The sequence below is a fragment of the Nyctereutes procyonoides genome, unplaced genomic scaffold (genome assembly GCF_905146905.1).
Source record: "Nyctereutes procyonoides isolate TBG_1078 unplaced genomic scaffold, NYPRO_anot_genome, whole genome shotgun sequence".
NCBI lineage: Eukaryota > Metazoa > Chordata > Mammalia > Carnivora > Canidae > Nyctereutes > Nyctereutes procyonoides.
The window spans coordinates 6749162-6763089 of record NW_026575146.1 but is presented as its reverse complement, the minus strand read 5'-3'; the positions used below and the strand labels follow the sequence as shown (position 1 = coordinate 6763089).

The 13928-nt window shown below is 41.8% G+C and overlaps 1 protein-coding gene across 1 annotated transcript in view; it reads left to right on the top strand.

The window, feature by feature from the left end:
- LRP11 (LDL receptor related protein 11) overlaps positions 1-8335 on the top strand; it is a 48030-nt gene extending 39695 nt beyond the window's left edge. Inside the window, exons 6-7 of the mRNA XM_055311533.1 lie at positions 1426-1521; positions 6395-8335. Of these exons, the coding sequence (XP_055167508.1) occupies positions 1426-1521; positions 6395-6549 (251 nt within the window). The 3' untranslated portion in view covers positions 6550-8335. The remainder of the gene's footprint in view (positions 1-1425; positions 1522-6394) is intronic.
- The last annotated feature ends 5593 nt before the right edge of the window (positions 8336-13928 follow it).

The following is a 13928-nucleotide window of genomic DNA, read 5'->3' as shown; positions in this document are numbered from 1 at the left end:
TGCTACAGTCCAGGCCGTTTAAGTGTGGCCTTCTGGCGCTAATCAGTTCCTGCAGTAACTTCACAATTTTCCATTATCCTGTTGATTTTTGTGATCCTTTGTAAACCCAGGCAAATCACTTAGCTCCAATTACAAAGAGTTTTATAAATACCCTATTTCAGTTGCAGGCATTATGAATGTATCTGTTGATGACATATGAGTAAAGAAGCTTTAACGTTTTATTCTGTTTCTCAGTAAAATTATTGATGTAGACTCATGATTTCCAATATATTGTCATTGAGAAGTTTATATTATCTCACAATCTCCCCTGAGATCACACCACAGCATGAGGGCAACTCCACTAGTTCATTAATCATTATATTGTCCTTGTACTAAGCATGCAAGTGTTGTAAATCCCTAGATAGGAGATGATCCAGTGATACAATCATGGCTCATCAGACCTGGGAATAAAAGTCCTAAGATTTGGAACACCTGGGTGGCTCAGTGGTTGAGCGTCTGCCTTCTGCTCAGGGCGTGATGCCGGGGTCCTGGGGTCAAGTCCCGTATGGGGCTCCCTACAGGGAGCCTGCTTCTCCCTCTGCCTGTGTCTCTGCCTCTCTCTGTGTCTCATGAATAAATAAATAAAATATTAAAAAACAAAAAGTCCTAAGATTTGATCTTTCTTATTCTTCATTCTCAATAGTATAGTATAACTGAATAGAGTAAATAATTAACCACACATCGTTACATCACAACTGCTGGGTTCCACTAACAAGCAGTTAGACATATCTGAGTTTAAATCCCAGCCCTGGGGCTCCTGGATGGCTCAGCTGGTTAAGATTCTCTCTCTTCCTCTCCCTCTGCCCCTCCTTGCACTCACTTGCACACTCACTCTCTATCTCTCATAAATAAATAAATAAATACATACATACATACATACATACATACAAATAAATAAATCTTAGCTCTGTGCCCCAGTTACTACTCAAGAACCTGGGCAACTGCCAAGCTTCTCTGACTGAACCAGAAAACATGAAGCAATGAATACCTGCCAACCTGGGTTGAGGTGAGAAAGTCAAATAGCATGTCTGAGTGCCTTATGTATGCTAGCTCTGTTCAGTTTTTAAAGAAAGACCTTTGTGGACTGCTCCTGCTTTACATGGTATGAAGACCAGAGATTATCCTTGACTTTTCCAGCCAGGTGTCTCCTTCCTTCTCCAGCGTGCGGGTAGGGGTTTTGTTACCGTGTACCTGTTCCCCTCTCTCTGCTGGCGGTTTTGCTCTTGCCCCATACTTTGCATTACTAAACTGGTCACATTAGCTAGCCTGGTTAGTAGCAAACACAGGCCTCTGTTTACTAGAGAAATAAATTCTGTAAGTCCTTTACATCCATCCTAAAAAATAAATAAGACAGATTCCTGTATGTGTTCTATTTGTTTTCTGTAGATCGTGGCTCCTCGAGGAAGAACAGAAAAGAGGAAAATTATATTTTTGAGTCCAAGAGCGATCGAGGAGGAGGGGAACACCCAGCCCCAGAAACAGGTAAAATGTGTAACTTGGAAATTCATTGCAGAGTATAAACATTTGCAGAACCACATTCTCTCTAGTTGAAGTTACTGATGCAGCTGCAGGAGCACATGACAAGATCTGTGGGTCAGAAGAACTGTTGTATTCTCACCTCCGCTATCATGCTGCATCTTTGGGCTCTTAAACCAGTACCCTCACATCTTTGGACCTTAGCTTTCTCTTTTATAAGTTGATTGGACTAGATTATCACTATATTCCCTCCCAGGTGTAACATCCTATGGGAAGAGTAATACTCATGGCACAGGGGTTAAGAACATAGGCTCTAGAATCTGATGCAAACCCTTGCTCCACCACTAAACTCCATGACCTGAGGCAGAATATATTATCTCTCTGGATCCCAGTCTCCTCATTAGTAAGATGGAAATAACAACTATCACTGCCTCAGAGTTGTTAGAGAGGATAAATGGGACAATGAATATAAGCTATTGAGCACACTGTATGGCTCATACAATGAACCAAATAAATAATGGCTTATTATGCTTGAGATAGTTATGATTCAATAGTAAAAATCTTAGAGTACCTAGTTCTCTCTAGCTACTCTAGTGATGAAGACCAAGACAATAAGAACGAGGAAAGAGTGTTGGAGGTCGAGGGAATATATAATGAGTGCAAGAATACCATAATTCCATAATTTTGGTGGTTTTTAACTAGAAAGAAAACACTTTCAACATAGTTTTGTAGAAAGGTAGGTTTTAGTCCTAAATCCCACAAACTAATTAGTAAAGGAAGATTTAGGAGGACAAAATATGATTCTTAAATTATAGATCTGAACATGGAGAAGACTTTCTTTTTACTCTAGAGTGTTCTTTTTATAATCTGGCAATGTTGAAATGTAACTGTTAACCAATAGATGGCCAGAACCACCCAGACGTCAAGTACCTAGATGCTGCTGTTTCTGCTGGCTCCTGGACTTACCCCGTCCCCAGATATTTGAATAAAAATGGCCCTGTCCCCCATGGACACGTAAAAGGAAACAAGGCCTGCTCTGCCCCCGTGCCTGGTTATATGCAGAGAGCCTCGTTCTAACTGCCCACTGCTCGTTCCAGTTGTTATGTATTACGAATATTACTCCCACTCATGCGAACAAAATATCCAATTCATCTCCTTCGCTGGTTCCTGAGAAAATTATATCATGATGTGTTTTATAAGGGGTTAGAAAATTTTAAATCTCAAGTTACCAAAGCTAAAGACAATGAAGAAACCATGCCAAACGAGTATAGAAAAATCTAGAATAATTTGCAGTATTCTAGCAAGCTTATTATGTGAGATTTCATTTTCCTTGCATTCAAATCGTTAAACAGGAATCCATTTGACAGTATAGCCACATCCTATTTGACTATCTGACTTGACAAAGAAGATTCCCCAAGATTATATGTCTGCTTTGTTGTTACTAGAGCTGCATCTGCACCCCAGACTTGGAATTGGGATCTTCAGCATAGCCCCCTGCTCCCTCCACCTCATCCCCACCCCTGAGGCGTAAGCACTGGTGCCCATCTTTACACAGATCACACTCACTTAGAAGGGCAGCCTTTAGTCCTTTCCCTGCTCTGAACGAGCAGAGTGATCTTCCTCAGCTTCTCATCCCCAAAGGGGTGTCTCCCCCTGACCTTGATATAGCCCCTAATCTCCTCAGGTACATTTCCCCATCATTTAGGAAGTCTCCTGTTTCTAATCCATGTCTCTACTGGCTCATTCCCCCAACAGCAGCAGACAATTTAGATCTCTCCCAACACATAAAACCAAAATAGCATCCCTCAATGTTCAGGCTCCCTGTAAGTGAATTTCTGATTGCTAAGTCCATTGGCCTCTCTGGGCTTCACCCCACTTGACCTCATCTTAGCATTTGGTTCAGTCAAGGGCTTCCTTGAAGTCTCTTTCCTGTGCTTCCAAGACTCCCTTCCTCCCTTGGCTGTCCTGCAACTCTTTGGATCCATCTCTTTCTGTTCTACTAGTTGTCTTTTGTCTGCCTTCTTACATATTGGTGTTTCCTGGGGCCTCACTCCTGACCTTCCTTCTTCTCCCTTTCTCTCTGGCAATTTCATCACTTGGTGGCTGCAGCCACTACCTTGAAGCTAAAGACTCTCATATATATATATAGGCCCAAATAATCCAGAAATCTATGGAGTGCCTGGGTGGCTCAGTCAGTTAAGCATCTGACTCTTGGTGTCGGCTCAGGTCATGATCTCAGGGTTGTGATATCAGGCTCGGCACTCAGCGAGGAGTCTGCTTGAGATTCTCTCTCTCTCCCTCTCCACCTCCTACAATGGGTATGTGTGCTCTTTCTCCTTCTCTCTCTCAAATAAATAAGTAAATCTTAAAAAAAAAAATCCAGAAACCTAAAGAAAATTATACCTGGATCAAGTATAGGCATCTCAATCTGAAAATGTCAGAACATAAACTAATCTCCCCACCCACCCCAAATGAGCTCCATCATACATTTAAACCACTTGAACAAAAATCCTATGAACTGGACATATGAACCATTCCTTTTCTATCTGCACTTCATATATCATAGTAACTATCATAGTAACTGTAATAGTTAATTGCATTTTTTTATTTAAATGTTTGTCTACCCAGACCTGAAGTCGTTAAAAGTAAAATCTCCTTTCTCTTTTGGAGAAGTACTGTATAGTGGTGGTTCTGGGGCTGTACTGCCTGGGGGCTTGTCCTAGCTCCACCACTGACATTACAAACTTAGACAAATAACTTAATTCTTGATGTCTTACTTCCTTCATTTGCAAAATGGGTATAATAATAGTAGCAACTCATATGGTAGTTGTGAGAATTAAAGGATTTACACCATAAAGCACTTAGAAGAGTGGCAGGAACCTAGGCGTCCAACTCTTGATTTCAGCTCAGGTCATAATCTCAGGGTTGTGAGATGGGGCCCTGTGTCTGGCTCTGCATTGAACGTGGAGACTTCTTAAGACTCTCTCTTCCTCTGCCCCATCCCCGCCCCACCGGCATCTCTCTCTCTCTCAAATCAATCCATCCATCCATCCATCAATCAATCAATCATTTTTTGAAGTCATTCTTGGGACATGTGGGTGACTCAGTTTGTTAAGTGTCTGCCTTCAGCTCAGTTCATAATCTCAGGGTCCTGGGATCAAGTCCCATATCGGGCTCCCTGCTCACTGGGGAGTCTGCATCTCCTCTCTCTCTGTCCCTCCTCCCTGCTTATGTTCTCTCTCTGTCTCAAATAAATTTATTTTTTTAAAGATTTATTTATTTATTTATGATAGAGAGAGAGAGAGAGAGAGAGAGAGAGGCAGAGACACAGGAGGAGGGAGAAGCAGGCTCCATGCCGGGAGCCCGACATGGGACTCGATCCCGGGACCCAGGATCACGCCCTGCGCCAAAGGCAGGTGCTAAACCACTGAGCCACCCAAGGATCCCCTCTCTCTCAAATAAATTTTAAAAATCTTATTAAACAGGGGATCCCTGGGTGGCTCAGTTTAGAGCCTGCCTTCGGCCCAGGGCATGATCCTGGAGACCTGGGATTGAGTCCCACATCGGGCTCCCTGCATGGAGCCTGCTTCTCCCTCTGCCTGTGTCTCGGCCTCTGTGTGTGTGTCTCTCATGAATAAATAAATAAAATCTTTAAAAGAAATCTTATTAAACATTGTTATTCTTGTTTTTTTTTAAAGATTTTATTTATTTATTCATGAGAGACATAGAGAGGCAGAGACACAGGCAGAGGGAGAAGCAGGCTCCCTGTGGGGAGTCCGATAGGGGACTTGAACCCAGGACCCCAGGACCATGACTCAAGCCAAAAACAGACGCTCAACCACTGAGCCACCCAGGTGCCCCCAAAATTGCTATTCTTAAATAAATAAAGTCATTCTTTAAACAACCAAAGCACCTGGAGCAGTGCCGGCACTCTGTAGCATTGGCTTACTGTCCTTGGTTACCAGCACTTAGCTCAGTGCCAGGCACAGGGCTCTTACTGAATGCTGGATGAGTGAAGAAAGGAGTGAGATGAAAGGTCATAGAATCAGCTGATGCGATGGGCATTTTTGCTCCTCTAATTCCACGAGTTGGCAAGACCCCTGCAGCTAAAAATAGCTCCACCCTATCGTCTCCCAGGCTTGGGACGCCAGAGTACATCAGACTAAGAATAGAGCCTGCTGAGCTTGATAAGGAAGACCGATCCGGGGCACAGCCCTGTCCCCACCAGACTCCTGCTGGCCTCTCACCACCGCTTCTTACTTCTCGCCTGGGTGTCTAGGACCCACCCCCCAGGAGAAACCCCGTGAGGGAGGACTTGAGAGATTCTTCAAGTACCCTTAGCCAGAATTAACACCAGCATATTTTGAAGTTAGCTCTCAATAGTGGTTCTTACTGGCTGAGAGTAGGATCTCTGGATTAAGAAAGAAAATAAATTTCTTGAAGCCCTAACCAGTACAAGAAATTAGGAGTTAGTCCATAATATTTTGAGAGACTGATCATGTGTGGATCCGCAAATTTAATCTCTGACTATGATGAAAAACTCCCCTCTGGCCACCGTGTCCTCACAGCTGTCTATTCACAGACTGGGTGTGCGGGCGAGCTACCTTTGTACTCACTGAGGCCACCGCATTTCGTAGGAACCTGGTACAGAATCTGGTTTGAAAGAAGTCTGGTTTGAGAACTACACCTGCCATTTACAAACTGTGTGCTCTTACACCAATTACTTAATCTCTGTGTAAAATGGTGACAGTACCAGTACCTGTTTGAGTTGTCCAGATTAAGTAAAACGGTGCATGCAAAGTGCTAATCATACAGTCAGTTGTAGCTATTATTGCCACTATTCACTGACCTGCCCTGTCCATTTCTAACCGTTTCACAGGTGCAGTGCTACCCCTGGCCCTGGGTTTGGCCATCACGGCTCTGCTGCTTCTCATGGTTGCTTGCCGACTACGCCTGGTGAAACAGAAACTTAAAAAAGCTCGTCCCATCACATCTGAGGAATCCGACTACCTCATAAATGGGATGTATCTGTAATAAGTCTCATTTAAATAGCTGGGGGTGAGGATGTTTTACTTATAATTTATACATATATTGGTTTGGATATTTATAACCTCTTTGATTTGAACTGGGCTAAGAAAAATCCTGAAACCCCAGAAAATTCTGCAAGCCCCTAAACCTTTGTTTTTATTTATTATAGAAAGATTTTATTTGGGGAGTATATGAAATGTTTTGAAATTTGGAGAGGAATCCATGTGAGTAAAGACTCTAATTCTGACTTATGTGAGCTGTCCTTGAAAATAGCAATTTGCAGTTAGCCAAGGCAGAAAATTCAGAATCTCAAGGAAAGGCCTTCGGATGGCAATGTTAACCCTTTACTTTTCAGAAGCCAGCCATTGGCCTCTGGCAACCCTGGGCCACTTTACACACAGCTTCCTTTTTCTGAGGCCTTCTTATTCCTCATATTAAGCTTCAAGTGCTTTTCTCCCCTTCAAAGCCTGTTTCTGAGAATGGATCTCAAGTGAATTTATACCTTCAGTGAAATGCTCCCTATGGCAGGAATATCTAACTGTAACCCCTGTGAACACGTCAAGGAGGCATCAGGGTGGGTGAGTGTGAGCTTATCCCAGTGCTTCTGACATCATGTCGTTTGGGTGGCTGCCCCCTTAGACCTGACTTTGGGAGAAAACACTCACTTTGGATTACAAATAGCTGTAACGTTGTCCTGGAGGGAGATAGGAAATGATGGTGGCAGCAGAAGTGGCAGGTCAAACATTTTAACACAAACTTAGCTGAGGGCAAAGTACTTTCTTCAATCTACTCAACACTGCTTGATGGTCCAGAACACAGCAGCTTTATTTATATAGTCACTGGTCTTCAGCATTAGTCTGTGTTGATGGAAGAGAAAGATGCATTCAAATTGAAAAGCAGAGCACTGAGTGGATTTCTAGGTGCAGCATTTGTAAAAATGTCACATGTTTAAGGATCACCAGCTTCTTTCATCCAATGGAATAGGCCAGTTTTCTCCATTATTTGTTTAATGCTATAAAATGTTATAATGTACAATCAGCTAATGCCAGGCTTATATATTCCCAGAGCATAAACCAGTCTTGCACAAATTCACCCTTACAGAAAACTGGCATCAAGCTTAGTATCTTTTCCCTTTTAATCAATTTGTAGGATTTTAAAGGCAAATTATTCCCAGCATCACTTAATGCCGGGATTAAACACATCCTAGTAATCATTCTCCCGAGAGCAATCTAGAGTGTGCCTGTCTACACTGACATATTACTAATATAGTATGGCTTTTTATCCAAAGTGGCAAATCTTTTAAAATACTTGAAAACACTGTAGAACACTTTATATTCAGACTGAATGTGAGTAAGTTGTTCCTTTTAGCAAAGGGCTTAATTTGGGTCAGAAATATAACAGAATACATGAATAAACAAAGTTAGTTCTAGAAAAACAAAGAAATTGGTTACTTTTATTTCCTGAGGGGTCCAAGCATTTTGTTGAATGATTAGAATTGAGCAAAGACTTAAAGTTCTCCTCAAGGGCAAATTAGAAAAATGACTGTGTGAATGAACTTAGGATATCTGTACTCTCTGTGTGACGCTGTGCAGTTTGCTTTTCTAGAGAAGGGTGTCACCTATAGCCATACCCAATAAAATAAAAACTGATGAGGCATGCATCTTTCGGCACATCTTTTTATACATGAAGAAATTAAACACGGTTTAGTATTGCTATGGTGTTGAGATACTTGAGAAAAGATGTCCATATCCAAGTGTACAAAATCCCTTTAATAAATTGTATTTTCTTCTTATGCCTTCTTAAATAACCGTTTCATCACCATAATAAGTTGCTGTTATTTACTGAGCTGATGCTATAGCACCTGGATCTAATCATATCAACCTTATTTTGCAAAGGGAAAAATTAAGAATTAAAGAAGGAGATGGGGGTGACTGGGTGACGGGCACTAAGGAGGGCACTTGATGGGATGAGCACTGGATGTTATACTATATGTTGGCAAGTTGAATTTATTTAAAAAAAAACAAAAAATTAGAGAATCAAGGTCCACAAAATAGTTATATTGTCATATGGACTGCATGAGACTGTCTAAGTCACTTTACCTGTGTCTGATTGGAGGAGTTCTGCATCTAAGATAATTTATAAATAATTTTAAAGGGAAGCTTGTCCACAATTTACTGCTCAAACGTGTTATGTCTCATGTGTCTTTTGCTGGGAAAAGGCCCACAGATGCCACCTTTCAGAAAACACATGGCTTCTTTGCTCTAATTCTCAGTACAAGTAGACAATAGCTAGTCTCCATCCCTCCCCAAGCATTTGGATGTTTCCTGTTGCTGGAGGGTCAGATTTGTTCTCTTCCATGGGAAAATGACAGAACGTCTTCATCTTTCTCCTCCTGCTTTTTCATAATCTGTGATTTGGCGATTTGGCTCCACCATTCACTTTCACGCTCACCAACCCTCCTCAGCCACTGATGGCTGTTTCATGTTCTTTACTATATTTTCCCACAACCCAAATGCAGAGATGCAATTTCTATCTGTTCTTTGGTTTGGGGGTTTAAGGCAGACCTTGCTGATGAATTCACTGGATGTCTCGAGCATAAACGTACTACAGCGTGGTGTCGTCTGGGGCACAGGCACCATCTGATCCTCCTGCGCTCTGCCTACGTTGCAGCAAGGAGACCAGGTATCGTAAGCATCTGAGCCTGAGATTGTCATTTGGGGTCTCTGTTATGTTGTCCCCAATTTCATGTTTGGGGATTGCACTACTTTGTTCCTATCAGAGTGACTCCCAATTACTTGTTTTCTTTTCTGGACTCCAGGTTTTCTGCAACTGTTGGTGTTAAAACTGAATGAAACTGAGTTGTTAAAACTGAGTTTTTCTAATGAAAAACTGCCCACGCCAAATAGAGAGGGAAAAGCTTAGCTTGCAGTTTGCTGTTCACAAATGTTCTTAACTCCTTGGCTTTTTAAGCAATTGTGTGGCTTTTTCTTGGAGACTGGCCCCATTTTTTCTCAGCTCTCTGGTCCTGTGCAATTCTAGAATCCTAAATAAAGTGCATACGCCGTGGCTACTTGAACAGCAAACACAGGGAGGGTTTTGATTAAATATAAAACCACCAAGGATGAAAATAAGGTTAGGCACATTGAAGCTGAGTGTGTCCAGAGATGAACTGCTTAGAACCGAGCCTCCATTTGTTTCACTTGGGTCTCTCTTGTGTCTTCTTTCCTACTCATTTTAATTCTTCCACCTCAGTTCTGAGTCTTGTATGTGACTTAGCACACTGTAAATTGGAAAGAGATCAACTTACAATATCATTCAACTTAAAGATCATTTCAAAACTTAGGAAACTTTTCAAAACACACTTTTTAAATTTTTTTAAGTTTTATTTAAGTAATCTTGACTGACCACCCAATATGGGGCTCGATCTCACAACCCCAAGACCAAAAGTCTTGTGCTCTCCTGACTGAGCCAGCCAGGTGCCCTCAAAACACATTTTAAGATGGTCTTAACTTTTACCAAAAAGCTTAGGAAAAATTATACTGAGTATATGAACTTAGAAAAAGAGTTTTTATTTTCATTCATCATGACTGAAGACCCAAAATTCCAAATAAAAAGCTACGTTCTCTTACACAGTTTCACAGATGAAAACGAAGACTTAGAAAAATCTCTAAATGTGTAATCTTTAGATGTGTGTATAGAACAAAGAAATCAGAACCTTAAGGGTGGGGGGGACGGGGTAACTGGGTGATGGGCACTAAGGAGGGCACATGATAGATGAGCACTGGGTGTTAATTCTGTATGTTGGCAAATTGAATCAATAAAATATTTAAAAGATAGTTAATTTAAATAAATCAGAACCCAATCTGAGATGGTGCCTTCAATGCTGTTTGCTGCTGAGGAGCAATAGTCTGACTCTCCTTAACAGCTCCACTTGTAACTAATTTCTGGCTGGCTTGATCAAACTCTGTTCCCTACAAGCTAATCACATAAAGGAGCCAAGATCCTAAAGAATGGCAGGTCTTTTTCTCCAGAAAATAGCCTTTTTTATAAATGATTTACAACTGACACAGTTAACATGGAAACTCTTCAGGCTCTTTTATCTATCATGTAATTTCTAAGCAAAGTCCTAACAGGATTATGACCAGAAAACCTAAATAAACAGCCCCAGAAAAAAAAAAATTACTTCACTCGATGTGATCCTTTGTGTGTGTGTGTGTGTGTGTGTGTGTGTGTGTGTGTGTGGCGGGGGGTGTTACAGTGACGTGTCTGGGGTGTGGGGATTCCAATATAAATGTCCTCAGCTGCCCCAGGCCCCTGGGTTGCTGCTCTCTCATATTTAAGATGTCTTCGGTGTTGTAATCACCGGCCCTTTGGACAAGAGAAGTATTCTTGTGATGCTCATCCGATTAGGACACTCCGAGACTAAGAATGAGTTCTTCAGCTCCAGCCTTCCTCGAATGTCTCTCAGGTCAGGCTTAAGGAAGGGACGGGACAGGAAGAGGGAGGAAGAGCAGAAGAGGGGATTCCCTGCCTCAAGATGCATCCATGGGAACTAAAAGTCAGGGGTTTTCTCTTCCACCAAGCAAGGGTGAGCTTCATGGAGCCCTGGCTCACACAACACAAAGGTCAAGTCCAAAGCTGGGAACTAAAACTAGCACCTACTATCACAGCCCTGGCAGAGGGATTAAAGATAAGGAAACTCTTGGACTTGTTTCATGTCTATTATATTACAGTACACAGACGTGAACCTTGTGGGCCACATGGGACAGCCAGTTTTCTTTTTGTTTTTTCCTGATTTTTTTAATAATTTTTTTAATTGGTGTTCAATTTGCCAACATATAGAAGAACACCCAGTGCTAATCCCGTCAAGTGCCCACCACCCAGTCACCCCCACCCCTCGCCCACCTCCCCTAATTCGTTTCCCAGAGTTAGGAGTCTCTCATGTTCTGTCTCCCTTTCTGATATTTCCCATTCATTTTTTCTCCTTTACCCTTTATTCCCTTTCACTATTTTTTATATTCCCCAAATGAATGAGATCATATAATGTTTGTCCTTCTCTGATTGACTTATTTCACTCAGCATAATACCCTCCAGTTCCATCCGCGTCGAAGCAAATGGTGGGTATTTGTCGTTTCTAACAGACAGCCAGTTTTCTTCACGCAGGATTTTCTTACTGGCAATCTATTTGAGCCACCTGTTTAAGTACAATGGGGACATAACACTGTCATCTTCCTGAAAAATGGTAGGAGAAATCAAGAGACATGAAACTGAAATCTGGGTTGAGCATCGGCCTTCGGCTCAGATCGTGATCCCGGTCCCAGGATCGAGTCCCACATGGGGCTCCCCGCGTGGAGCCTGCTTCTCCCTCTGCCTGTGTCTCCACCTCTCTCTGAGTAAATAAAATCTTAAAAAAAAAAAAAAATAGAAAGTGGAATCCTTGGGACACCTGGGTGGCTTAGTTGGTTAAGTGTCTGCCTTCAGCTCAGGTCCCTACATAGGACTCCCTGCTCAGCAGGAAGTCTGCTTCTCCCTAGGCTCCTCATCCCACTCGTGCTCTCTCTCTCAAATAAATAAAATCATAAAAAACATTTTTTAAAAACCCTAGAATTCTTCATTTTAATTCTTAACTGGAGCTAGATTTGGGCTTTAATAAAATCAAATTTGTAAAAACACCTTGTTTCAATAGGATCTCACAAGACTGGAACTTTAAAAAATACTTTCACTGTCCTCTTCATACTGTATAAAGGAATCACTTCTATTAAGAAAAAAATGGAATACTAAAACATTTTAGAGATTGTGAATACTAAAGATTAAGAGGTATTTCTTATCTCTGACCAGCATATATATAAAATCAGCTCTCTTAAAAAGAAAGCTCTTAGGGACGCCTGGGTAGCTTAGTGGTTGAGCATCTGTCTTCCACTCAAGGTGTGACCCCAGAGTCCCGGGATTGAGTCCCACATCGGGCTCCCTGCATGGAGCCTGCTTCTCCTTCTGCCTGTGTCTCTGCCTCTCTCTGTGTGTCTCTCATGAATAAATAAAATCTTAAAAAGAAAAAAGAAAGAAAGCCCTTACACCTAGTTAAAATCCATTATTGCTATCTCTGCCATTTATTGATATTCCCTTAAAATCCACTCGTATTTATTCAACATTTAAAAATTTGAATTCAAAAAAAAATTTGGGGATCCCTGGGTGGCGCAGCGGTTTGGCGCCTGCCTTTGGCCCAGGGCGTGATCTTGGAGACCCGGGATCGAATCCCACGTCAGGCTCCCGGTGCATGGAGCCTGCTTCTCCCTCTGCCTGTGTCTCTCCCCCCCCCCCTCTCTCTCACTGTGTGCCTATCATAAATAAATAAAAATTAAAAAAAAAATTTGAATTCACAGAAGTGTAAAATTAATCAGTCGCATGGCGTTTGTCTATACCAATCAAGTGGCACTTGTTCCTACTATATTTATAAACTGTCCCCTTGCTCAGATTGTAAACTCCTTGAGAGTAAGCACTTTTTTCTAGCCCCAAGGCCTAACATAGGGATTTACATATAATAAAATGTTGGCAATGGCTATGAAGAATACAGACCAGTGAGTAAGAATCAATTTAAGTTCTAAGGAATACTTGACCTTTGAAACTACCTCAAATGAGTCATGGCCCAAGTCCAGAAGCAGTACCAACAGCAGACTGAAGCCAGCAAGGAACTAAAACTCACAAGTCTTAGCCACCAACTGACACTAGTTTCTTATGTCTGAGATCTTGCCCAAGAAGAGACATCAGTGAAAAGTGTGCATAATTTTTTAAAAATCCGTTTTAAAGATTTTATTTATTCATGAGACACAGAGAGAGGCAGAGACACTGGCAGAGGGTGAAGCAGGCTCCCTGCAGGGAGCCTGATGTGGAACTCAATCCCAGGACCCCAGGATCACTCCCTGAGCTAACGACAGATGCTCAACCACTGAGCCACCCAGGCGTTCCCTATAAAAGGTTTAAGACCACAATATTTAGGCAAGATCCCAAAGTGCTACTGCTCTCTTGGAAACTCATTTTCCAGTTCTTATATTAATAAATCTATTAGTAGATGAGAAATGGGGTTTGGTACATCTATCCTTGATTCTGTTCTTCCCTGACACGAAGTCAATTCACTCACTCACTCAGCATTTACAAGAGGGTAAGCCCTGTATTAAGCAGAGAAAAAAGATAAATGAGGTGTAGTCCCCGTCTGCCGAATGTAGTCATATTCTACAAATGTACAGCTGAATTGATGCTATAAATCCATGCTACTCAGATTTCATAAAATGGAGCATCAGAGAAACAATTTTATGTCTGTGATCTCAGACAGCATTCTGTATCTGGTGGATATGTGGTTCTCTCTTCTGCATTCAAACACCACCAATGCC